The sequence below is a fragment of the Dasypus novemcinctus genome, chromosome 3 (assembly GCF_030445035.2).
Source record: "Dasypus novemcinctus isolate mDasNov1 chromosome 3, mDasNov1.1.hap2, whole genome shotgun sequence".
Classification (NCBI taxonomy): domain Eukaryota; kingdom Metazoa; phylum Chordata; class Mammalia; order Cingulata; family Dasypodidae; genus Dasypus; species Dasypus novemcinctus.
Window position 1 is genome coordinate 151866963 of NC_080675.1, and position 25511 is coordinate 151892473.

Genomic DNA, 25511 nt, shown 5'->3' on the forward strand with positions numbered 1-25511 from the left:
GTAGTACCCAAGAGGTAAAAATTCAGTCTTGAGCTTTTCTTCTTTTTCCTTGCAGGAGAAAAGGCCTAGTAATTGGAATTTGTGATAGCTGAGTTGAAATTTTTTTAAAGTCCAAGCTGAGTTAAATCTGTAATTAAGAAATACATTCAAATTTAAATACTTACAATGTTCTAAAGTTATAGTTGTAATAAAAGCAAATCATAAAAATCTGAAAAATGTAGAAATAATCACCCACTATCTCAGGTGGAGTACACCTACCAATTATTGAGTGCGGTTTCTGGGCCATTAGGTCCTTCCCACATAATTTTTAAATTTTGTAAATAACTCTATAAGGTAGATATTTTTTAACCTTTTACAGCTGTGAACCCTGAGGATCACAAACTTGCCTAAGGTTGATAGCTTATAAGCATCGGTCTTGGTATGTAAATTAGGGTCCAGCTAACTTCATAGCTCACACTCTTTATCCCACATTGCTTCCTGTGTATTTTCTATCTGTGTTTCAGTGTTTATGGTATTTCTCCCACTTCCCTTACAGCTTTAATCATATGACATGCAAAATTTTGTGACTGTCTTAAACGTTTTTGGTATCTAGCCTACAAAGGTCTTTATTGGAAAGGCTAATAGACTGAAAAACTTCACTAATTTGATACTGGAATGACTGAAAAGAGGTAATCCTGCATAACCAACCAGCTAGCAAACAAAAATCCAGTTTTCTCCCCTTCCTTCAAAATCTTTATTTAGAGTGCCTACCATTTTTTAAAGCACTGCCTCAGTGGGAGAAAGCACAAATGAGTCAGTCACTGATTCTGTCTTCCAGGATCTTAAATGTAGCAGAGAATAAAACCCTCATATAAGGGAAGTGGGAGAAAAGAGGATAAAATTTATTAAGCATCTACTATAAAATTGTTTACTATAATTTTTATATATTCTTTCAAAAATTATTTGGGTACCTATTATGTGTCCAATATTGTGCTAACTGGTGGAAATTTGAGCTCTAGCATGTTACCGTTTAAATATTAAGTCTGATACAGTAGATGTTATTATAGAAGTAAAAACTGAGACCGTGGGGATTAAATGCCTTTTCAGGTTACATAACTATAAAGATATTAAGTTGCTAAATCGGGACTCAGTATATACGTATCTAATCATCATAACAACTTTGTAAGTTAGGGATAACCTTCATTTTTATAGATGTTAAATGATTTCTTTTCACAGAAGTTAAATGATTTCTTTCAAGGTCTCACAGCCAGTGATTTGGCTGATTCCAGTGCCTCTTTATACTCTTTCCACTGTATCATGCCTTCTACCTTTTGGAGATAAAGGATTATAGGTCAAGTGGTCTGGGAGATCAGATAAAGATCTCTGTCAGCTGGAGATGTCAGAGTAGATAGGCTTCATGAAGATGACTTTTGAGCTGGCCTTGAAGAATTGATAGGTTTTGAAAATGTAGAGGGTGGGAGGAAAAGAACAAGGTGGACAAAGATTCTTTAGCATGGATTGCATTCATTAGTAAGTGGATATTTAATTAATGTCTATTCAATGCTAGGTACTGTTTATTCTTTGTTCTGGTGCTATAACTGTAACAAAACCACCAAAAATCACTGCCCTTATAGAGCTTACATTCTTGTGGGGCAGACAGAAAATATACCAAGTAAATAATATAATAAAAAGTGATAATCTTTTAAAAAGAAATAAAAAGTATATTTTAAAAAAAGTGATAAGTTCTCTAGAGGAGGAGGGAGACAGGGAGTGCAAGTGGTGGGAGTAGGGATAGATTGCTGCAATTTTAAATAGGGTGTTTGGAAGGCCCTCACAGAGAAAATGATATGTGAGCAGAGAAGGAGTGAATCTTCAGTGTTCATGACAGGGGTCTACTAATCTACTTTCTATCTCTATGAATTTGTGTGTTCTGGACATTTCACATAAATGGAATCATATAATATTTGGTCTGTTGTGACTGGTTCCAGTTGCTGCTTTCTTTTAATTGTTCATGGATTCTTACAGGACTAGGCCATTATTGCTAGCAATTTCCCTGTCCCTTTGTGTTCTGTCTAGTTTCTGTGCTTTGGATTTCTTTGAGAAAAGTTTTGGCCATATTAAATAGGTTACCTGAAAAGTAAGGTCTCTTTTATGTAGAACCTTATGTGATTAGTAATTATGATATTCTGATGAAATCTCAGTTAATGAAAGTTCTTATGGAGCATTTAGACAGTGTTTTCAGAGTGAGTTGAGATATTAATGAGTCATAAATCAATACAGTAAGAACATCATTTAAAAATGAAATAGAATAGAAATCAATGTTTCATGAAGCTTTTGTTTCAGTTAAACATATACATGTGAACTGGGTCAAGATATAAAATGTATGCAAGTATATGTGTGTATTTATGGGTTGTGGGTTGTAGTGAAAAAAAACCTTTGAAGTCTCTGGGTTAGTATATTGCTGGCCTAGTCTTGTAACTCGTTTCAGTTCATTTGCCATGGATAATAAACACTTTCTCCTCCATTTTATTTTTTTGGAAGAGCACTGAGGTATATTGTTCAGCTTGGAGTGTTTAATCATACTATTATATCCAAACAGACAATATAAAGGTTTTGCTTAAAGTAGTAGAAAACTTATGGGGGTGGAATTTGTGTCTTTTTATAAATGTGACTTGATGATAATGTTAATGATTTATCTTTTTTTTTTTTTCTCTGTAGGAATCATAACCCATGGGTTCATGAGCTTCTTGGCACAGATGAGGCTTATAGAATGATGGTAAGTGATCCAGCTACCTTAGACACTGAACAGTTTTTTGACCTCTCTTCTTTCCATTTATTATTTTTTCTTTTAATTTTTATTCATGTTTATTAAAAGATAGAAGTAAAAGAACCTGGGTTCACTGATTGTTTCAGTCATTAAATTCCCATTGCACATTAATTCCTCCCAACAGGAGAAAAATGGTTGGGGGAATGTGAGTATTATGGTGTCCCTAAGATGTTTGCCACCATTGTCAGTCCATGTGCTCCACGTTGGTGGTTTTTTTTTTTTTTTGGTATAAATGTATATAACATGAAATGATTTTGTTTTGTAGTTTTCCCTGTATAAGTCCTTTACATCATTGATGAAATTTCTTCCTTGATACTTGATTCTTTCAGTTGCTATTGTAAATTGAATTTTTTCTTGATTTCCTCTTCAGATTGTTCATTATTAATATATGGAAACACTACTGATTTTTGCTTGTTGATCTTGTACCCTGCCACTTTGCTAAATTTATTTATAAGTTCTAGGAGCTTTGTTGTGGGTTTGTCAGGATTTTCTGTCTATAGGATCATGTCATATGCAAATAGTGGAAGTTTTACTTATTCCTTTCCAATTTGGATGCCTTTAATTTTTTTTCTTGCCCAATTGCTCTGGCTAGAACTTCCATTAAAATGTTGAATAACAGTGGTGTCAGTGCTCATTCTTTTCATGTTCTTAATCTAGAGGAAAAGCTTTCATTCTTTCACCATTGAGTGCGATGTTAGCTGTGGGATTTTCGTGTATGTCCTTTATCATGTTGAGGATGTTTCCTTCTATTCCTAGTTTTCTAAGTGTTTTAATCAAGAAGGAATGCTGGAATGTCTTTTCTGTATCAGTTGATACTTTTTTCCCCTTTGTTCTGTTAATGTGCTATATTACATTAATTGATTGTCTTATATTGAACTACCCTTGCATAGCTGGGACAAATTCCCCTTGATGATGGTGTATGATTCTTTTAATGTTGGTTTGCTAGTATTTTGTTTAGGGTTTTTGCATCTAAATTTTGAGGCTATTGGGCTGTAATATTCTTTTCCTGTGGTATCTTTATCTGGCTTTGGTATTAGGGTGATAATGGCCTCATAGAATGAGTTAAAAGGAGTGCTTTCTCCTCTTCAGTTTTTTAAAAGAGTATTACCAGGATTGGTATTAATGATTCTTTCAATGTTTGGTACAATTTACCAGTGAAATCATCCGATCCTGGGCTTTTTTTTGTTGAGAGATCTTTAAAGACTATTTCAATCTCTTTACTTGTTATTGATCTGTTGGGATCTTTTATTTCTTCTTTTATACATAGTTTGTGTATTTCCACGACTTTGTCCTTTTTGTCTAAGTAATGTACTTCATTGATGAGCACTTGTTTATAGCATCCTTTTTTTTAAAAAAAGATTTATTTATTTATTTCTCTTCCCTCACCTCCCCCCCCCACCCCGGTTGTCTGTTCTCTGTGTCTGTTTGCTGTGTCTTCTTTGTCCACTTCTGTTGTTGTCAGTGGCACGGGAATCTGTGTTTCTTTTTGTTGTGTCAGCTCTCCGTGTGTGCGGCACCATTCTTGGGCAGGCTGCACTTTCTTTCGCACTGGGCGGCTTTCCTTATGGGGCGCACTCCTTGCGCTTGGGGCTCCCCTACGTGGGGGACACCCCTGCGTGGCACGGCACTCCTTGTGTGCATCAGCACTGTGCATGGGCCAGCTCATCACACGGGTCAGGAGGCCTTGGGTTTGAACCTTGGACCTCCCATGTGGTAGATGGGTGTGCTACCTGTTGGGCCAATCCGCTTCCCTATCTCTGATCTTAATGGAATGAGGCTGGAAACCAACAACAGGCAGAAAAAGGGAAAATTCACAAATAGGTATGGACATTAAACAACATGCTTTTAAATCAGTGGATTATTTTGCAAGAGAAATCAGGAAGTATCTTGAGAAAAATTAAAATGAATACACAATATATCAAAACTTATGAGGTACATTGAAGTCAGGGCTGAGAGTGAAATTTGTAGCCCTCAATGCTTACATTAAAAAAGAAGAAAGAGCTAAAATCCAAGACCTAACTGCACACCTGGAAGAACAAGAAAAAGAATAGTAAACTAATCCCAAAATAAGCCAAAGGAAAGAAGTAAAGATTAGAGCAGAAATAAATGAAATTGAGAATATAAAAACAATTGAGGGAATCAACAAAACCAAAACAAAATTGACAGACCCTTAGCTAGAGTAACAAAAAAAAAAAAAAAAGAGAAGATGCAAATAAATAAATCAGAAATGAGAAGGGGGATATTACCACGGAGCCTGCAGAAATAAGAGACATCATAAGAAGATACTTTGGTCCAGGGTGCATGGTAATGTTTGGATATACTCATAGTGGCAACAATTAAAAACCACAGTAGGGGGGGTACTGGGTTCCTGGCCAGTGGTGCTCTGTCGTGGTCCCTAGGGGAGCAGCGACAGTCTCCCAGGTACAGTGGCGGGGACCGGGAGGGAGTGAGGGTTCAACAGTGAGCCCCTGATGCTAATGACTATGCTTGTGAGCTGATAAACCTAAAGTAAGAACAAGGCCTAGAGCAACATTGTGCCTGGGAATTTCCTCCTGTCAGCCTTCATGTTACTCAAATGTGGCCAGTCTCGAAGCCAAACTCAGCATGTAAATGCAATGCCTTCCCCCCAGCGTGGGACATGACACCCGGGGATGAGCCTCCCTGGCAACGAGGGACCACTATCAACTACCAACTGATGATGCAACTGGAAAATGACCTTATACGGAAGGTTCAATGTGGATCAGCAGAATATCCATGTCTACATAAAATACCATGACTTTAAAATGCTGTTTGACCTAAAGTAAGGGGGAAATGGAAAGGAGAAATGAGTTTATATGGCTACGAGTTTCTAAAAAAGAGACTGGAGGCTGGCAGAAGGATTGCCCTCATGCACAACTGAGCAGAGTCAGAGAGACAGATAAAGCAGATACAACCCCCAGATATTGGTTCCTCTGAGGGCTAAAGAGACCCAAGGGAGTTATGGTCATGGCCGATGGGGTTAACTACCAGGGCATATGGCCCCTATTTAGAAATGGTGTTTATGTGTGATGAATCTGGACTCAGATGGGATCTCCCTTCATAAGACTTTCATGCTAATGTGCTGGAGGTGCAGTTAATGTTGGGGTTTAAGATATATTTAGGGGATTTGAATCTCTGGACTGACAATGTGATAGCCAGGTCCTGAGCCTCAACAGACTCCAGCACCTACAATCTGATCTATTGGACTTAAACCACACTCAGCTAAGATGGAGTTGAAGAGGGACAACCACCACACCATGGAGCCTAGAGTGATTACAACTGAAAATGGGAGGATTGCATCCAGCATCCATGTGGAATCTGAGCCTCCTCTTGACATAGAGGTGCAATGGACACAACCAATCCAATGTCCACATAGAAGAGGTGGCATTGGATTGGGAAAAATGGACATGGTGGACGATGGGTAGGGGGAAAGGCAGGAAGAGATGAGAGGTGGAGGCGTCTTTGGGACATGGAGCTGCCCTGGATGGTGCTTCAGAGGTAATCACCGGACATTGTAAATCCTCACAGGGCCCACTGGATGGAATGGAGGAGAGAATGGGCCATGATGTGAACCATTGTCTATGAGGTGCAGAGGTGCCCAAAGATGTACTTACCAAATCCAATGGATGTGTCATGATGATGGGAACGAGTGTTGTTGGGGGGGGGTGGGGTTGAATGGGACCTCACATATGTATTTTTAATGTAATATTATTACAAAGTCAATTAAAAAAAAAAAAAAAAGAAGATACTTTGTACAACCATATGCCAACAAACTAGACAATGTTGATGAAATGGACAAATTCCTAGAAACACACAAACAACCCACACTGAATCTAGAAGAAATAGAAGACTTCAATAAACTAGTCACAAGCAATGAAGTCATAAAACATCTCCACAAAAAGAAAAGCTCAGGATCAGGTAGCTTCACAGGTGAATTCTACCAATCATTTAAAGGTCTAATATCAATCTTGCTCATACTCCTCCAAAATATTGAACAGAAGGGAATGCTAGCAAACTCATTCCATGAAGCTAACATCACCCTAATATGAAAATCAAATAAAGATATTATGAAAAAAGAAAATTACAGACCAATTTCTCTAATGAATATCGATGCAAAAATCCGTAACAAAATACGTGCAAACCAAATCCAAAAGTACATTAAAAGAATTAGACATCATGATCAAGTGGATTTTACACCAGGTATACAAGGGTGGTTCAACATAAAATCAGTGTAATACGTCACATTAATAAATTGAAGAAAAAATTTCACATGATCATCTCAATTGATGCAGAAAAGGCATTTGACAAAATGCAACATCCTTTCTTGACAAAAACACTCTGAAAGATAGGAATAGAGGAAAACATTCTCAATATGATAAAATCCACAGCTAACATTGTACTCAATGGTGAAAGACCATTGAGTCTCAGTTTCCTGCTGAGATCAGGAACAAGTCAAGGAGGCCTTATATCTCTATTGTTATTTAATATTGTGCTATAAGTTCTAACTAGAGCAATTAGGCAAGAAAAAATAAATAAGAGGCAACCAAATATGAAAGGAAGAAGTAAAATATTTACTAGTTGCTGATGATATGATCTTTTATTTAGAAAATCCCACAAAAATCCAAAACAGAGCTACTAGAACTAATAGATGACTTCAGCTACTTGGCAGGATAAAGATTAATATGCAAAAAATCAGTGTTGTTTTTATACACTACTAATGAGCAAACTGTGGAGAAAGTCAGAAAAGAATTCCACATACAATATCAACTGAAAGAATCAAATATTTAGGAATAAACTTAACCAAGGACATAAAGGACCTATATTCAGAAAACTAGAAAACATCACTGAAATAAACCAAAGAAGACCTAAATAAACGGAAGGACATTCTGTGTCCATGAATTGGAAGACTAAATATCATTAAGAAGTCAATTATACCTAAACTGATTTACAGACTCAATGCAATCCCAATAAAACTTCCAACAGATTTTTTTATGCAGAATTGGAAAAGTCAATTATCAAATTTATCTGGAAGGATGATCCCCCCCAATAGACAAAAATATCTTAAAAAAGAATGAAGTAGGAGGACTCTCACTTCCTAACGCATGTTACTTAGCCACAGTGGTAAACACAGCATGGTACTGGCATAAAGATAGGCATAAAGACCAGTGGAACCAATTGATTCTTCAGAAAGACCCTCACATCTATGGTGAAGTGATTTTTGACAAGGTTGTCAAACCCACCTAGCTGGGTTAGAACAGTCTGTTCAACAAATGGTGCTGGAAGAACTGAATATCCATTTCTAAAAGAAAGAAAGAGGACCCCCTAGCTCACATGTTATACAAAAATTAATGCAAAATGGATCAATCCAAGTCCTAACTATAAAAGCTAGAACCATAAAACCCCTAGAAGAAAATATTGGGAGATGTCTTCAGGATCTTTTGTTAGGTGGGTGTTTCTTAAACCTTTCATCTAACTTTCCATGAACAATGAAAGAAAAAATAGATAAATGGGATCTCCTCAAAATTAAACATCGTTTCGCTTCAAATGGCTGTTAATATGAATAATGAAGTCGGCCTATTCAATGGGAGAAAATTTTTGGAAACTATATATCTGATAAGGGTTTGATTTCCATATTATGTAAAGAGATTACACATCCAACCATAAAAAGACAAGCAAAACAATAAAAAAAAGGGCAGAAGACTTGAATAGAAATTTTTCCAAAGAGTACATACAAATGGTCAAAAAACAGATGAAAAGATGCTCAACATCACTAGCTATTAGCAGATCAAAACTACAATGAGATATCATTTTACACCTTATAGAATGGCCATTTTAAAAAACAGAAAATTGCAAGTTCTGGATTGAGAGAATGTGAAGAAATAGGAACACTCCTTCACTGTTGGTGGGAGTGTAGAATGGTGCAGCTTCTGTGGAAGACAGTTTGGTGGTTCCTCAGGAAGCTAAATATAGAACTGCCATATGATTCAGCAATCCCACTACTAGGAATATATTCGGAAGAACTGGAAGCAAGGACGGAAACAGATAACTTGCACACCGATGTGTTCAGTGTGCCATTATTTACAATTACTAAAAGATGAAAACAACCTAAGTTCCCGTCACACAATGAATGGATAAACAAGATGTTGTATATACATATAATGAATCTATTCAGCTGAAGAAGAAATTGGGATGCATATGACAACATGGATGAACCTTGAGGATATTATGTTGAATGAAATAAGCCAGACATAAAAGGACGAATAGTGTATGGTCTCACTGTTATAACTAAATACGAAGAGTAAACTTTTGGAGTTAAAAGTATAGAGTATATGTGAATAGGTGACAGAAGGGTGGGTTGAGAAAGGGTCAGCTGATGCTGAATGTATGTAGAATATTTAATAAGATTGTAAATATGTGGAAATAAGAGTTGATGGTAACAGATTATAATGAGCTCTGCTGTTTTATAAATGTGATGTAGCTGAAAGGGATAGTCTAGGAAAGTTAATGTTAATTGAAAGGCAGCTAGAGGATAATCTAAGGACTGTATTATATAGTGATTTTGGTGATAGATAAGGATTGTGGTTAATAGTACAAATACAAGAATGTTCCTTTGACAAGGTCCTAAGAATATGGTGATATATGGGAAAAATATAACAAATGTAACTTTTTGACTATAGTTAGTAATATTGTAGCAAAGGCAAAGAAGGTACTATATAAATGCTAAAGGTGAAAAAAAAATATGGGGTTTAGTTTTATGAGATGTGAATATGATCAAACTTTTTTTTTTTTTCATTTTCTTCATTAATAAAGGAGACCTTGGTCATGCCATTTAACTCATCTGTGCTCATTTATTTATCTTTTGGAATACTGGAGACATGATTGGGTTTGTTTTTAGGACTAAATAAGATGAATGTGCCTGGACAGGATTTATAAAATTGATGATTTCTGTGATTCATTAAGCTTCCTTTTGTCTGTTTTTTTATTTTTTGAAGTGAAAATAAAGTTTGTTAAAAAAAATGTGACAAGTAAGAACTGACAAAGTTACCAGACATTACAGAAAAAATTTCCAGCCTATCATTTTGTAATCTTAGGGAAATTATACCAGTTATCTTGCTTCTTAAGTATTGTGGTTTGTAAAAATATGTTCAAGTAATTACCAGTTTTAGAATTTTAATGTACTAATCTTCACTGACTGGTTATATTGTCTTAATACTATCAAAAATATAAAGGGCTTTAGTAGTAAGAATTGAAGAGAAAGGCTCTTTATTGAGCTTTTCAGGATGACAAAGCATTTATTTAAATAAAGATATGAGATTTCAATTTATCGGCAAATAGTATGGATGGATTTTGAAGAACTTACGTAAAGTGAAAACTTTTATGAAGATGCAAGTATAAAAATAAATGATGCTTATAACCATCTCAAGTGCATAAGAAAAATTAAAATGGACATTATTTAGATTTTTTTTTTAACTTAGAAGAGAAAGAAACTAAAATTTTCTTTTCTCAATCTAGGAGCAAATCTCAGAACTATATTGTCTCTGTTGAATATTCTGTTCTGAACACTTGCTTTCCTAGATAATGTACTGTAAAAATCAAACATAACTTTCATTCAAGACTGATACTTTTGCCTTTTATTGAAACATTTAGTATTTAAGTAAAACTTTGTAAAATCTCCATATAGCACTAGGTGGCACACTGTGACTTTAGATGAAAATAACCCTGTGTTTAAAAAATCTGGAAGAATAGAACCAAGGTTTGAAATAGACATCTATAATGACATGCGTTATCTCAGAGTCACTTCTTGCATTTCAAACCCTGGTACTTAAAATGTTTAAAGCTATTGTGTCTAAGTTACCACTGATTTTTTAAAATAAAAATTAGATTATTAAAAAAATTAGACTTTATTGGTTTTTACTGAAAGGAGTTCATTCAGCATTTTTCTAGAAAAGCATACATGCTTTGAGTTGAAAAATAGCTTTTAATCAGATGTTGTAATAAGATCAGTATGTTTTGCATATGGAATTAAGGAAGCGCTCCAGAAGATCATGTAATGATAGATATAGGACATGTTTTTTTTTTTTTTTAAAGATTTATTTATTTATTTAATTCCCCCCCCCTCCCCTGGTTGTCTGTCCTTGGTGTCCATTTGCTGCGTCTTGTTTCCTTGTCCGCTTCTGTTGTCGTCAGCGGCACGGGAAGTGTGGGCGGCGCCATTCCTGGGCAGGCTGCACTTTCTTTTCACGCTGGGCGGCTTTCCTCACGGGCGCACTCCTTGCGCGTGGGGCTCCCCCACGCGGGGGACACCCTTGCGTGGCACGGCACTCCTTGCGCGCATCAGCACTGCGCATGGCCAGCTCCACACGGGTCAAGGAGGCCCGGGGTTTGAACCGCGGACCTCCCATATGGTAGACGGACGCCCTAACCACTGGGCCAAAGTCCGTTTCCCAGGACATGTTAACTTACACGGAAAGTGTATAAAAGTCTATAAGCTAAAATGTAAACCATAATGTAAAACATAAGGAAACTAAAATTTAAAATATGTACAGTCTAAAATGAAAACCAAAATGGAACCATGTTTGATAACTATGTTTCAAAATCTATACATCAGCTAGAGCAAATACAACATGAACACGTGGAAAGATCATTGCTGGGGAAAGGGGAAAAGGATTGTGATGTTGGATATATGGGAGTCCCCTATATTGTATATGTGAATTACTGTGATCTAAAACTTTTTTGAAGACAAAATTAAAAACTAGAAAAAAAAATAAAAGAAAGGATGTAGACACTGAGGAAGAAATGAAAGAAAGTGCCTTGCCACTGTACATAAAGGGCAACACCTATTACAGTGATGAAAGGCAAAATGTTAAAAACAAAGCTTTCTAATAGTTTTCATTTTTTAAATACACAAATTTATTTTTACTTTATTTTAGTATTTTTAAATTAGTATGTATTCTCTTTCTAAACTTTAAACCTGTCACTATATTTCAATTTCCTATTAATTGAATTTGGCAATATATTAGGCTTCATTGTTGAAGAAATTTTGGACCATAGAGAGGTTCAACTATGGCAGGAGAGGAACACTGGTGTGGGGTGTTATTGATGGGGAGCACATGGGTGGGAGGGAGTTCTCCAGGGCATGTATATAGGGGACATAAAAATGTTTTGATATATGTTGGATATTTTCATAGTAGTTTCAGTTACAAATGTCAGCTGAGGGAGTGCTGAGTTTTTACCCAGGGGAGCTCTGTCACATTCCCCAGTGGAACAGCAATAATTCCCCAAGTGCAATGGCAAAGACCAACAAGGATAGATGGTCCAATAATGATCCCTTGATACTGATGATTATGCTTATGAGCCTGTGTGCCTGAAATACGTACTAGGTCTAGAGCTGCAAGGTGCCTAAGAGTTACCTCCTGAGAGCCCCCATGTTGCTCAAATGTGGCTACTCTCTAAGCCAAACTCAACATGTAAATGCATTACCTTCCCCCCAGCATGGGACATGACTCCTGGGGATGAGCCTCCCTGGTGCCGAGGGATTACTACCAATCACTAACTGATGATGCAACTAGAAAGAAACCTTGAATAAAAGGTAAACTCAGGCCAGCAGAATATCTCAGTGTACATATAGGATCATGTGTTAAAAACTGCTTTTTGACCTTGAATGAAAGGGGGAAATGGCAAAGACAAATGAGTTTATATGACTAAGAGTCTTCAAAGAAGAGTCGGGAGTTTATCATGCCTTATGTATGCCTCAGCAGGACCCCAGAAAAAGCCAAAGTAGATACAACCCTAGGTACTGGTTTTCCTGAAGGCTATGGAGACCCACAGTATATATGGTCATGGCAGATGGATTTGGAGTTCTGTGCCATGTCAGAGGGTCCCACTTTGGAATTTGTGCTCCTGAGTGTGATGGAGCTGGACTCAGATGTGACCTTTCTACACATGCCTCTTCTGTCACTTTTACTGAACCTATGGTTGGTGCTAGGGATGGAGTATATTCAGGGGACTTGAATCTCTGGACTTCTCATGTGCAGCTGGGCCCTAAGCCTCAGCAGAATTGCAACACCTACTCTCTCTGGTTAATTGGACTTACCCAGGTGAGCTAACAGGGTGGTGAAGATGGTCAACCACTACACCAGGGAGCTGAGAGTGCCTTCAACTGCAAGCAGAGGAATTACATCCATCATCCATGTGGAATCTAAGCCCCCTCTTGATCTAGAGGTGGAGTGGACATCACCATCCCAGGGTCCACAGAAGGGAGGAATAAAATATGGATTAGAGTGGACTTGCTGATGTGCTACTATACAATTATTGTGACTAGTAATAGAAGAAATTGTAGCATCGAGTTGGAAAAAGTGGCCACAGTAGCTGCTGAGGGCAGGGAGAGGGAAGAAGAGATATGATGTGGGGGCATTTTGGGGACTTTGAGTTGTCCTAAATGATATTGCAGGATGATTTTTAAAAATTTTTTAAAGATTTTTAATTTTTTCCCCTTCCCCACTCTCCCTCCCCTCCCCCCCCCACCCGCCCATTGTCTGCTTTCTGTGTCCATTCGCTGTGTGTTCTTCTGTATCCGCTTGTATTCTTGTTAGTGGTACCTGGAATCTGTGTCTCATTTTGTTGTGTCATCATGCTGCGTCAGCTTTTCGTGTATGCAGCGCCATTCCTGGGCAGGCTGTACTTTCTTCGCACAGGGCGGCTCTCCTTATGGGGTGCACTCCTTGTGTGTGGAGCTCCCCTATGCAGGGGACACCCCTACATGGCATGGTACTTCTTGTGTGCATGAGCACTGCACGTGGGCCAGCTCATCACATGGGTCAGGAGGCCCTGGGTTTGAACCTTGGACCTCCCATGTGGTAGGCAGATGCCCTATCCGTTGGGCCAAATCTGCTTCCCTCTTATGTTTTCTTATGTAACAAATTTCGAGATGTATGTATCTTGAAAAAAATACAGTTTACAAAAAGAACAAAAAGAATGAGGGTAGAAGGGTGGGGAGTGCATTTTATGGGAACCTCTTATGTTTTTTAATGTAACGTACTTTGTGATCTATTTAATTTAAGAAAGTATTAAAAAAAAGAATGAAAAATTCTTCAACTGGTGGCTTTTTCTTTGCTTTTGTATATGTGTGTGTGTGTGTACTAAGTACAGAAGAACTGTAAAATTTATAGTAGAACTGAAATGTTTATAGAAGAAAGGAATATTAGATTTGCAGTTTCTGGTCTAGCATAACAACAGTATTGCTGTTTTGAGGTCATTCATTTTAGGACCTTGAGTTAGAATATAATTTATGAGATAGCAAATTTTATGATGTGATCTGTATCTGTATATATACTTGTAAGGCTTTTTGTTTTTTTAAAATAATGCTTGTGTTAGGGAATTATCTGGAAAGAACTGCAAGTAGGTCATCTGTTTAAACTTGTCCGTCTGACCAGTAGGAGGAAGGAATGGTGATACTTTTTGATTAAAGCAATGCTTAGGCAACCTAGCTTGTATACGCCGACATACTTTAGATGGAAATGACCTATAATCAGTTCTAAGTGTTTAAGCTTAAAGGAGGGGGTTTCATGGTGTGATATTGATTGGAGAGTGTGGGAATAAATATCGGTGATTATAGAATTTTGCAAATCTGTAGGTCATAAAATAGACCTTGGATGGTGGTCAGAGACTAATGAGTTAGAGGGAAAGAAAAGCTTAATAAATCAGGTAATTAGATGCCATATGGATGGATATCCACAGTAAGGTCAGAGGAATGCAGGACTGTGAGTACAGGTTGTTTATGTTAAAGATGTAAAAAAGTGGAGTTCTGGAAAAGAAAATTTAATTTAGCCTCTCAGTACATAGTATTATAGTGGAAGAGAGTAGTCTTTCTTTTCCTAATATTAATAGTTTGGGCTAGTTGGTTGGTTCATTCATCATTTGTGTACTGAAATTCAGTTCCTTTCACAGATGGATTTTGCTTTTATGGGTATTCTATAGGACTCTTCTTTTTCTTACATAATGAAATTTCTCCTTCTACTGGATCATTCCCCTAGCGTAAGGACATGATATATTATCACCCTTAAATTCCTTCTGGTTCATTTTCACCTTCTCCTTTCTCTGTCTTTATGGCAAAATTTAAAAGAAAATTATATCTACTTCCTCACTTATCATTCTTTGTTGAACCCATTTCAGTCAGGCTTTTGACCCTACTATTCCACTGAATAGATAATATTAGGTTATTGATTTATTAGAGTTCATTATAAAATAATACTTTTTTTTTTACTTCTTGAACAATGCAAAGCTGTTGATCTTATTCTCATTTCTTTTTAGGTGATTTTTTCCCCCCTCTTTGTCTGCTCTTAAGATTTTCTCCTTGTGTTGGTTTTTTCTATGATTATTTAAGTGTTGTTTTCTTTGTATTTATCCTGCTTGGGGTTTGTAGAGCTTCTGGAAATCTTGGGCTGATATCTTTTGTCAATTTTATCTTATACTTTTAAAGATGTTAGTTGGGTAGATGGTGAAATTTAAATAAATGCTGTGATTTAAATAGTCCTATATCAGTGATAATTTCCTAATTTTTGTAGTTGTAATATAGTTGTATAAGTGACTATCCTTGGATATAAGAAATACACCTTAAAGTATTTAGGGGTATCATGACTGTAATTTATCTCAAATATTTATAAAAAGTGTGTAAGTCTGTTTTGGGTATTCTTTGTACTAATTTGTAACTCTTAATTTGTTTCAAAATTAAAAGTAATATCTCTCTAACTATCTCCTAATTGGCTTCTTACCTCCCCCTTACTACCACTACTATCCAAGCTACTATCATCTCTTGTCTGGACTATTTTATTACTGAAATAACTGGTCTTCCTGCTTGCACTTTTGTACAGTATAGTCTCTGCCAAGTAGCCAGAGTGATTTATTTTTTTTAAATTTGAAGCAGGAGAATGCCACTGTCCTGCTCCAAACTTTCCACTGACTTCCCATAGCAGAATAAAACCTAAAGTCCTTATTGTGGTCTCCTAGGTACTACATGCTCTGACCCCTGGATATGCCTCTTCCTCTCGCTACCCCAGTGGTAATGTCCTTCATACTGTCCCTTGGACACACCACGTCTATCAGGGTAGAGGTTCCAGTTCCTCACCTGGGAATGTTCTTTCCCCGGATCTTTGCATGGCTTCCTTCCACGCATAATCCAAGTTTTTTGTTAGGCTGTTGCTTCCCCAGAGAGATTTTCTCTATTCACTTTTATTTCCTTATCTTGCTTTTATCTGCTTTTTCTTTATGATTACTACGTTAAATTTATATTACTTCATTATTATTATTATTATTTGGTTTATTTCCTCTACTGGATTTTGAACTCTATAAGAGGAAGGAATTCATCTTGCTTACAGTTTCATTCCTTTTATTAATATTCAGTAAATATTTGCTGAGTAAATGAATTATTCATTTATTTACTTCTCACATTTGGTTGTAACTATTGGCAATCTCCTCACTCTTTTGATTAGCAAATTTTGCCCTTTAACGCTCAGCTTAAGACCTTTTTTCCTCCTTGAGCCTGGCTGTTGGCATTCTAAACCTGAGTTTGGTAAATTATAGCCTGTGAGCCAAATTCAGCCTGCAAATTGTTTTTGTAAGTAAAGTTTTATTGGAACACAGTCACCCCCCCCTTATTTACATATCACTTGTGACTGCTTTCATGCTACAAGTACAGAGTTGTGTAGTTGCCACAGAGACAATGTAAAGATTTATGCAGCTAATAACTGAATGGAAAGTTACGTTAGCACTGTCTCTAGGGAAAAAAAAGATTCTTTAAGACTTTTTCTGCTGCAGGAAGCTTGCAAGGGAAATTATGTAGCCTGTTTTTAAAAATGGTCTCTTTGGCACTTTGACCTTTTGATATGTAAGGGGTGATTCTTAAATGGGTATAGCGTGGTGTTTGTGCTCCTTATATACTTTTTAAAATCTTAGATTGTATTTATTCTTGAAATAATTTGTTTATTTTTAAGGTTGTAGAACTCAGCCTGTTTGGAGTTAAAATAATAATTGTGATTTACTCCTCTGTTTAACCCCCTTCCCAATGCAAAATTAGTTTTCATTGTTTCCGTTCTGAGACAATGTGAGAAATAGTGAATTTGCCTGTCAAATATGTTCTATATTTTGAAGTAAGATAATCTAAGAAATATTCTCTTTTCTGTACATAGGCTTCATTCCAGCGCTCCAATAGTCATGACAAAGTAAGGAGAATAGTTGCTGAGGAGGGTCGTACAGCCAGAAACCTAATAGCTTGGAGTGTTCCACTGGAAAGCAAAGATGATGATGGTATGTATTGAAACATTTAGCTTTATTTTTAATGTAAATTACAAGGATATATTTAGTTTTAAACAGTAGATAGACTGGGAAAACTGTTTACACAGATGAGTATATATTACATAACATAATTTCTTTATTGCTTTCTTCTTTTAATCAAATACACAAATAGTTTCATAACTGTTATTTTTGTTTTGCTGTTTCACATAGGAATGAAATTGGGTTTATGTTTTTATGACCATCAGATTTTTTTTTTAATTAAAGGAGATTTTTTTGTTTTTTTGTTTTTGTTAAATTCTTCTGAATTGAAAAATAGATTTTTAAAAATTAACTTTTCTTACTATGGTTAGGTATAATTTACTGTAATTTAGAAAATAAAAGATAATTATAATCCATTAGTTCCCATGATTTGAACTAGAAAAAAGTCTTATTTTTTCAGTCTCCTCCATTTGATGGCTAGGGGCAGTGTGAGGCCGCTGCTTTTGGGGATCTAGAAGTTTGGGTAGGGATACAGAAAACAGGAGGTTGGAGTATGCCAAAGGAGTTGCCACTTGGAAAATCTATGAGGACTTCTAGACTATCCCTGATATTGTGTTTGTCTGATCTTTGTTCTTGATTAGATTAAGGTTTGCATTTTTGGCAGGAATCTATAGAAGTGATGTGTCCCTCTCAGTGCATCTTGGGAGGCACATGATGTCAGTTTGTCTCATTAGTAATGATGTAAATTTTAATCACTTGGTTAAGGTAATGTCTGTCATGTTTCTCCACTGTAAAATAGCTATTTTTTTCTTTGAAATGAATGAATAATTTGTGGGAAGATAGTTGAGACTGTAAAGATCATGTTTCTCTTGTAATGGTCCATCCAATATTAGCTTCCATTTATAATTCTTGGCAGAATAAGTTATTACTCTGGTAGTTGTAAAATAGTGATTTTTTAATTTCATTATTTCATCTACATTTGGCATTCCATTGTAAAGAAGAGCCTTTCCTTCTCTTCTATGCATTTTTGTATATAAGTATTTTTAAAACTTTTATATAGGCTCATGGCTTCTTATTTTATTTTAGTGGGTAATATACTCCATTGCTCTAGTTGTTTGTTTATTTTGGCTTTTTTAAAGGGAATTTATTAGAGGAAAATCTTTCAGTTCCGAGGCTGTGAAATGTCCAAATCAAGTCATCATTAGAGATCCTTTCTCCCCTTAGTCAACTATTGATGGTCCTGTCAACTTGCCATGTGACAAGGCAAAATGGTAGCTGATCTCTGTCAAGTCCTGCCTTCCTCTCCAGGTTCACTGTCTCCCTGAGCTCAGCTGTGTACCATCAGGCACCCCTCTCTGGGCCTTGTATCCCTGAGCTTCTCAGGACTTCTCTGTCTTTCTGCAGCTTTTAGGAGAACCTGGAGTGTGCTTTCTCACATGGCAGGGTCAAAATGGCAGAGCTCCCTTTCTCTGTGTCTCTTTTTCTCTCTGGGTGTTCTCAGTTTATAAAAGACCCAGCAAAAGGGCAGGGACCCAACCTGAGTATGCCTCACTGATGCAGTCCAATCATAAGCCCTAAAGCGATCTAATTGAAAGTGATCTAATCAAAGGTCCCTTAAGTGAATCTAATCAAAAGACCCCATCTACACTGCGTTTACAGGCACAGGATGGGCTAACTTAAGAACATAATTTTTTGGGGTCCACAAAAGACAAACCAGGACATTCCATCCTCTGGACCCCAAAATACATGTTCTTTGCATATGCAAAATACATTCATTACATCACAATATTTCTAAAAGCCTGAACTCATTTCAGTGACAATGCTAAGTACAAAATCACATCAAAGTCAGTTATAGGCCTTGCAGGCTGTCTTGGGGCAAAATTCTCCTTTTGCTTTAGAATTGTGAAACTTATAAAATAAATTATCTTCTTCCAGTATACAAAGGAAAGACAGTCACAGGATAAACGTTTGCATTGCCATAGGGAGAAATTGGAAGGAAAACAAGCATCACAGGTCCCAAACAGTCCCGAAAAACTGCAGGGCATACTCATTAGATTTCAGAGTCTGAGAGTGATGGTTTCTTCTCAGGGCCTTGTAGCAGTTTGGTGTTATGTATAAATTCCAAAAATAGATATTGGATTATGTTTGTAAACTGGCCTGTTTGCATATTAGATTGTTTTGGATTTAGAAGTTTCACTTTACTTGATTAAGTTATGATTAAGGCTTTGATTGAGCCACGTCAGTAGGATGTTAAGTCCCTACCCACTTGGCGGGTGGGGACTCACAGAAAAAATGACATGTCAGAGGAGAAAATTGAAGTTTTGATCCTGGAACCCGGAAAGTAAGCACTCAGAGAAGCAGATATGTGAGGAAAGAGAGAAGTCTCCATTAGACATGGCAGAGGCCCTAGGAAGAGAGACGATCTGTATGCCTGACAATTTATGTCTGGCCTTGTGGAACGAGCAGAGCAGCTGAGTCTGGGAAAAAACAAACCCCAGAAGAGAGACATGACTTGTCCCAGCTGCACAGCTGAATCTGGGAAAAAACAAACCCCAGGAGAGAGACATGCCTTGTCCTAGCCTGTGGCTGAGATTGAAAGAAGCTGCGACCATGCAGCCTTGGGAGGAGGAGGAAGACTGAATCCTTGCAGACATTGCTGATCATCTTGCATCAACACATGGCAAGAGACTTTGGGTGAGAAAGTACCTCTTGTAGTACCTTGAGTTGGACTCTTCAGGGCCTTGTGACTGTAAGCTTCTACCCCAAATAAATACCCTATATAAAACCAACCTGTTTTTGGTATTTTACATCAGCATACCTTTGGCTGACTGCTACAGGTCTCATGGGGGTCCACCCCTTCCATGGGGTTGCATGGGGATGCCAACAGCCATCTTCTAAGCTCTGCCCTCATCAACCATCTGGGTGCCAGCCAAGCTCTAGACCTCACCCTTCCAGAAAACTGGGGTGATGACCATGATATTCTCAATCTCTGGGGCGTAGTCTCAACCCCCTTAGCACAGTGGGGTGGTGGTAACATCCTCTTAATCTCTGGCATACTAGCCCAATCCCTCAGGACAGTAGGGTGGTGACCTAACTCTCCCCAACCTATGGGGCATTGGCCCAACCCCCTCAGAACAGTAGGTGGTGACCTAACTCTCCCTAATCTTCTGGGAATGTGCCCTACCCTCTCTGTAGCCTGGGATGGCCAAAGTTCCTGAACAATGGGGTGGAAGGCCTAGCCTTTCCAAGTCCTGGAGTATGCCCACTCCCTGTCACACATGGGTTGGGTGCTTCTCTTGGCCTGAGAAGATGCCTTAAGCCCAGAAATTAGCTTTCACAGTTTTGCACTTGGAGTGGTTTCTCCTTCAATTTCAACCTTTTCCATGCCTTTTAGTCCAGGCTGACAGTGGTTTTGTTCATAGAGTATCTTGTAACTAGCCTTGGATCCTTTGTAGTTCATAGGGGTCCAAGCCACCAGACAATAAGACATCTCACAAATCCTTCCTGGATAGCTCCAATTTCAGTCCTACCTTACAATGAAATAGCTACTTGGTTTATTTTTTTTCTTTTTAAAAATTTTACTTTTTTTAAAGTAAAATTTTTTAAAGATAGATCACAAAAAATGTTACATTAAAAAATATAAGAGGTTCCCATATACCCCATTCCCCACATGCCCCACTCCTCCCACGTCAACAACTTCCTTCATTAGTGTGGTACATTCATTGCATTTGATGAATACATTTTGGAGCACTGCCACACAGCATGGATTATAGTATATGTTGTAGTTTATATTCTCTCCCAGTCCATTCAGTGGATTATGGCAGGATATATAATGTCCTGCATCTGTCCCTGCATTGTCATTCAGGACAACTCCAAGTCCCAAGAATGCCCCATCACACCTCTTCTTCCTTCTCCTACCTCAGCAACTCCTGTGGCCACTGTCTCCACATCAATGATATGATTTCTTCTACTGCTAGAGTCACAATAATTTTATAGTAGAATACCAGTAAGTCCACTGTAATCCATATTTCATTCCTCCATCCTGAGGATCCTGGGTGGCAATGCCCACTCCACCTCTAAATTGAGAGGGGGCTTAAGATCTCACATGGTACTTATTTCTAAGTTCATTTAAGTCCTCATATGGTGCTATTTAAGCTTGGAATTTCCTAAACCATCGATTTCTGGTTTCTTTGTGCTCAGGAGTTCATTTCTCAACTTATCTCATTCCTCTTTCATATTGCTATAAGCTGCAAGGTGAAGCCAGGCTGCATTTTCCACATTTAACTTGGAAATCTCCTCAGCTAAATGTCCAAGCTCATCACCTTCAAATTCTGCCTTCCATCTAATATCAGGAGTCAATTTTGCCAAGTTCTCTATAACTTTAAAAGCAATAATCACTTCCTTCCAGCCATCATTTCTGTCTAAGTCCTCCTCAGAAGTAACTTTAGGGTCCATATTTTTACCAACAATCTCTTCAAAGCAATCTAGGCCTTTTCTATCAAGAATCTCAGAGATCCTCCAGGATCTATCCCTTACTCATTTATAAAACTGTTCCAACACTTTTGGTAATTGTAAGCAGCAGTACCCCATTCTCTTGGTACCAATTACTATTTTATTTTGCCACAAGGCTGTGAGTGCAAAATTACCAGAAATGGATTGGCTTTTATAAAGGGAGTTTATTAGGGGAAAAATTTCTGAGGCTGTGTAATGTCCTAATCAAGGCATCATTAGAGATGCTTTCTCTCAAAAGTCAGATACTGGTGATATTGGCATCCTGCCAGGTGGCAAGGCAAGATGGGCGAGACATCACTGCTAAGGCCCCGCCCATCCCTGCAAGGGTCACCATCTCCTGGAGCTCAGCTGTGGGTGATCAGGCATCTCTCTCTAGGTCCATCTCCTTGAGCCTCTCAGGGCTTCTCTGTCTCTCTGTAACTGTAGCCAAACCTGGAATCCTGTCCCTCACATGGCAGGGTCAAAATAGCAGAGCTCCCTTTTTCTGTGTCATTCACTCTATTTTGATGCTCATATTATTCTAGATTTGTCTAGTGGGAGCCCCATCAATCTGGCTTCAGTTTCCTGTTGACATGTCTTGAGAACATTTCTTGAGAACATCCTTGCACAACAGGATGTTTCAAGCTGTACTATAATTCACCTATGTTTTTTTCTTTTTTAAAAATTTTATTTCTACATTTTATTATTTATTTTAATATATTTTAATGTTTTTATTTTATTAAAATTTACTTTTAAAATAAAAAAGAGTAAAAGTTATTTAAAAATTTACTCTTTTATTTTTTTCATTTAGATCACTGATCTTTGTAGTTTATTCTTCCATATAATCCTTCTTACATTAGAACCCTTACATGGATCTAATTTTGTCTTTTTCCATATGGCTAACCAGTTGGTCCAACATCATTTATTATAAAATCCATCTTTGCTGCAGTTATTTGGATACCATCTTTATCATTGTGGCAGTTTGACATTATTTATGAATTCCAAATGAGATCTTTGATTATGTTTGTAAACTGTCCTGTTCTTCTGGGTGTGATACTCTTTGTGATTGTATTAGATTCAGCTGAGATGTCTTTGAGTATATTATGTTAAGATTAAATTGATTCGACCATGTCATTAGGGCATGCAGGGTTGAGTCCCCTGCTCCCTTGGTGGGCTAATGGACTCTCACAAAGAGTTAGGCAAGGGAAGTAGATAACACAGAATAGATACACAGAAGATCCTGCATCCCAGGCAGAGAGATGAGCCTGATAGTTACAGCTGACTTTGTGAAGAGACTGGAGCAGCTGAGCCCAGAAACAAACGAGCCCTGGGAAGAGAGGAGTCCTATGGCAGCCTACAGCTGAGATTGGAAGAAGCTGGTACCACCGAGCCTTGGGAGGAGGCGGAAGACAACCCTTTCAGACATCACCTGCCATCTTTCGTCAACACATGGCCCCAGAAAGTTCCTCTTATGGTAGCTTGAGTTAGGCTCTTTAGGACCTTATGACTGTAAGCTTCTACCCCAGATAAATACCCTTTATAAAAGCCAACAGATTTCTGGTACCTTGAATCACCACCCCTTTGACTGACTAATACAATCATTTACTGTATTCAATTTCTATATGCATTTGTATACTATTCTCTAGTCATTTATCTAATTCATGTGCCACTGCTGCACTGTTTTAATTAGAAAGGGTTTATATAAGTACATAAATAATTAGCAAGTATAATTTTAAAGCTTCATTTGTGTTTATTGCACAGTAACAGTGCTTTGAGAACAGAAAATTAGAAATTTGATTATAATAATGATTTGAAAAAAGTAGAATGTTAATATTCTTAGATTTTATTAAGGATTATCTTATATTATTAAAATTTTACCTCATAAGAAAATATTTTGCTTTTTAAAATTTAAATAGCTATTTGTTTTAGGGCTACAATATATACTCAAATATTTCTTAGGAAGTCCAGTTTTGGAAAGTTTTCTTTTGTTCTTTGTATTATTTGTTTCCTCTGATGTTTATTCTAAGCTGGTTATTCAGTTGATTATTCTAAAAAGACTGCTGGTATATTATTCTCTATAGTGAAAGAGGAGGCCTCACCTGTAAGAAGGAATGGGACCTAGGAATGTCTACAGGCTGACTCTTCTGTAGAGTAGTTGGGCAGGGAGCAGGCAGGCTCAAACTATTCCAGCACTACTGCATGCAAGTTTTTAATGAATTCCAGACATCTCTTTACTGATAACACTTTTTTTTAAAGAATAGTGTCATAGAGTATATACCTGATGTTGTAAATAATGCATAATATTTGCATTATATTAATAAATATAATTATTAATAAATATTAATAACTATTAGTGATGAAGAAAGAAAAGTCAACTCTGAATTGTGCCACATAGAAAAAGTGGCTGGTGCTTCTAACAAATCATGGCAAAATGAAGAAAAGAATCTTTGGAGCTAAAATTGGATGTTAAAAAAAGAATAGAATGGAGATATAATAGAAAAAATAGGGGCTCAGAGTGTTAAGTAAGAGTTAGGGTTGAGAACAAATTCTCAATTCCAAGCCCTATGGCTATTCCATGATGCCACATTATTTTGAACAGTAAGTAGTTTTCCAGATTAAGTTGCTAGAAACCCTTTAATCAATTACACATCCAAAAATAGTGTACATTTGCAAAGGGGAAAAGGAAAACAATAGTGCTGAAATACTAATTAATGCAGGGAAAAGTAAAATAATGAACAATATTAGTAATGAAGAAAGAAAACTCAACATTCAGTTGTGTGACAAAGAATAAGTGGCTTGTGGTTCTAATGTATTATGGCAAAATGGAGAAATAATCTTTGGAGCCAAAATTGGATGAAATAAAAAGAATAGAATGGGTATATAATAGAAGATGAAATTCCCACATATAGTTTTCCTATTTACCATGAACACAATATTTGAGATATTGGAAAAAAAATTAGGCAAACATGCAAAAGGCAAGTTTCAATGGTATAAGTTATAATATACCTTAACATGGTATAATTTAGACACATGGGGATAGAGAGTGGAGATATTCCAACAGCTATGAGCATTTGTTTTTGTTTATTCCTTATGTAGTTTGAGGGAATGTGGTTTGGGGAGGGTCTTTTTTAGAGGAACAGGCAATGTAATATTTCAGTTTTAAGATTTTGCATTATGCTTATAGCCTTTTTTTGGCTTTGACATTTTGTTAATGAAAGAATTAATTGTGGGTATTAAACTGAATATTAATCTGATGATAGCCTCCCTGCCAACACTTGTTCATTGTGCTTTTGTTTTCTAAGTTTCTGCAGAGTGAACGACAGAAACTTACTTGTGGTATCTAATGATTTTGGTTTCTTCTTCTCTGATTTTTCTATCTGATCCCCACCTGCATTCTTGGTATTGTTTTTTTGTTTTGCAGTACCATTGTGTTTTTATTCTTTAGACAAACTTACAGAGTCAGAATCTAGGACGTAGGTTACTAGGGGATGGGGTGGGGTTATAGAGAGTGGAAAGTTAAGGCTTAAAATGTACAGGGTTCCTATTTGGAAAGAGAGAAATGTTTTGGTAATGGATGGTGGTGATTGTAGCACAACACTGAATGCAATTAACAGCACTGAAATATATATTAAAAAGGGAAATGTTAATTTATTTATAGTAACAGAATAAAAAATTTAAAATAGTCCACAAAACTGCACTACAGATACAGTGAACCCTAAGTTAAACCATGGACTTTAATAGTACAATTATAAAAATGTCACCAGTTTTAACAAATGTCCCATGCAAATGCAAGGTGTTGGTGGTGGGGTGGTGTATGGGAATCCTATATTTTGTGCATGATTGTCCTATAAATGCACAACTTCTCTAATAATAAAAGATCTGTGATCTTTTGATGCTGGATGGACCACAGGTGAAAAAAAGCTCTTAA

At 37.0% G+C, this 25511-nt stretch overlaps 1 protein-coding gene across 4 annotated transcripts in view; it reads left to right on the top strand.

The window, feature by feature from the left end:
• Positions 1–25511, top strand: part of SCAPER (S-phase cyclin A associated protein in the ER) — a 616772-nt gene that overhangs the window by 43978 nt on the left and 547283 nt on the right. For all 4 annotated transcript variants that reach the window (XM_004468178.4, XM_004468179.4, XM_071214311.1 and 1 more), the window contains 2 exons: positions 2698–2755; positions 17008–17125. In XM_004468178.4, the coding sequence (XP_004468235.1) occupies positions 2750–2755; positions 17008–17125 (124 nt within the window). In that variant the 5' untranslated portion in view covers positions 2698–2749. The remainder of the gene's footprint in view (positions 1–2697; positions 2756–17007; positions 17126–25511) is intronic.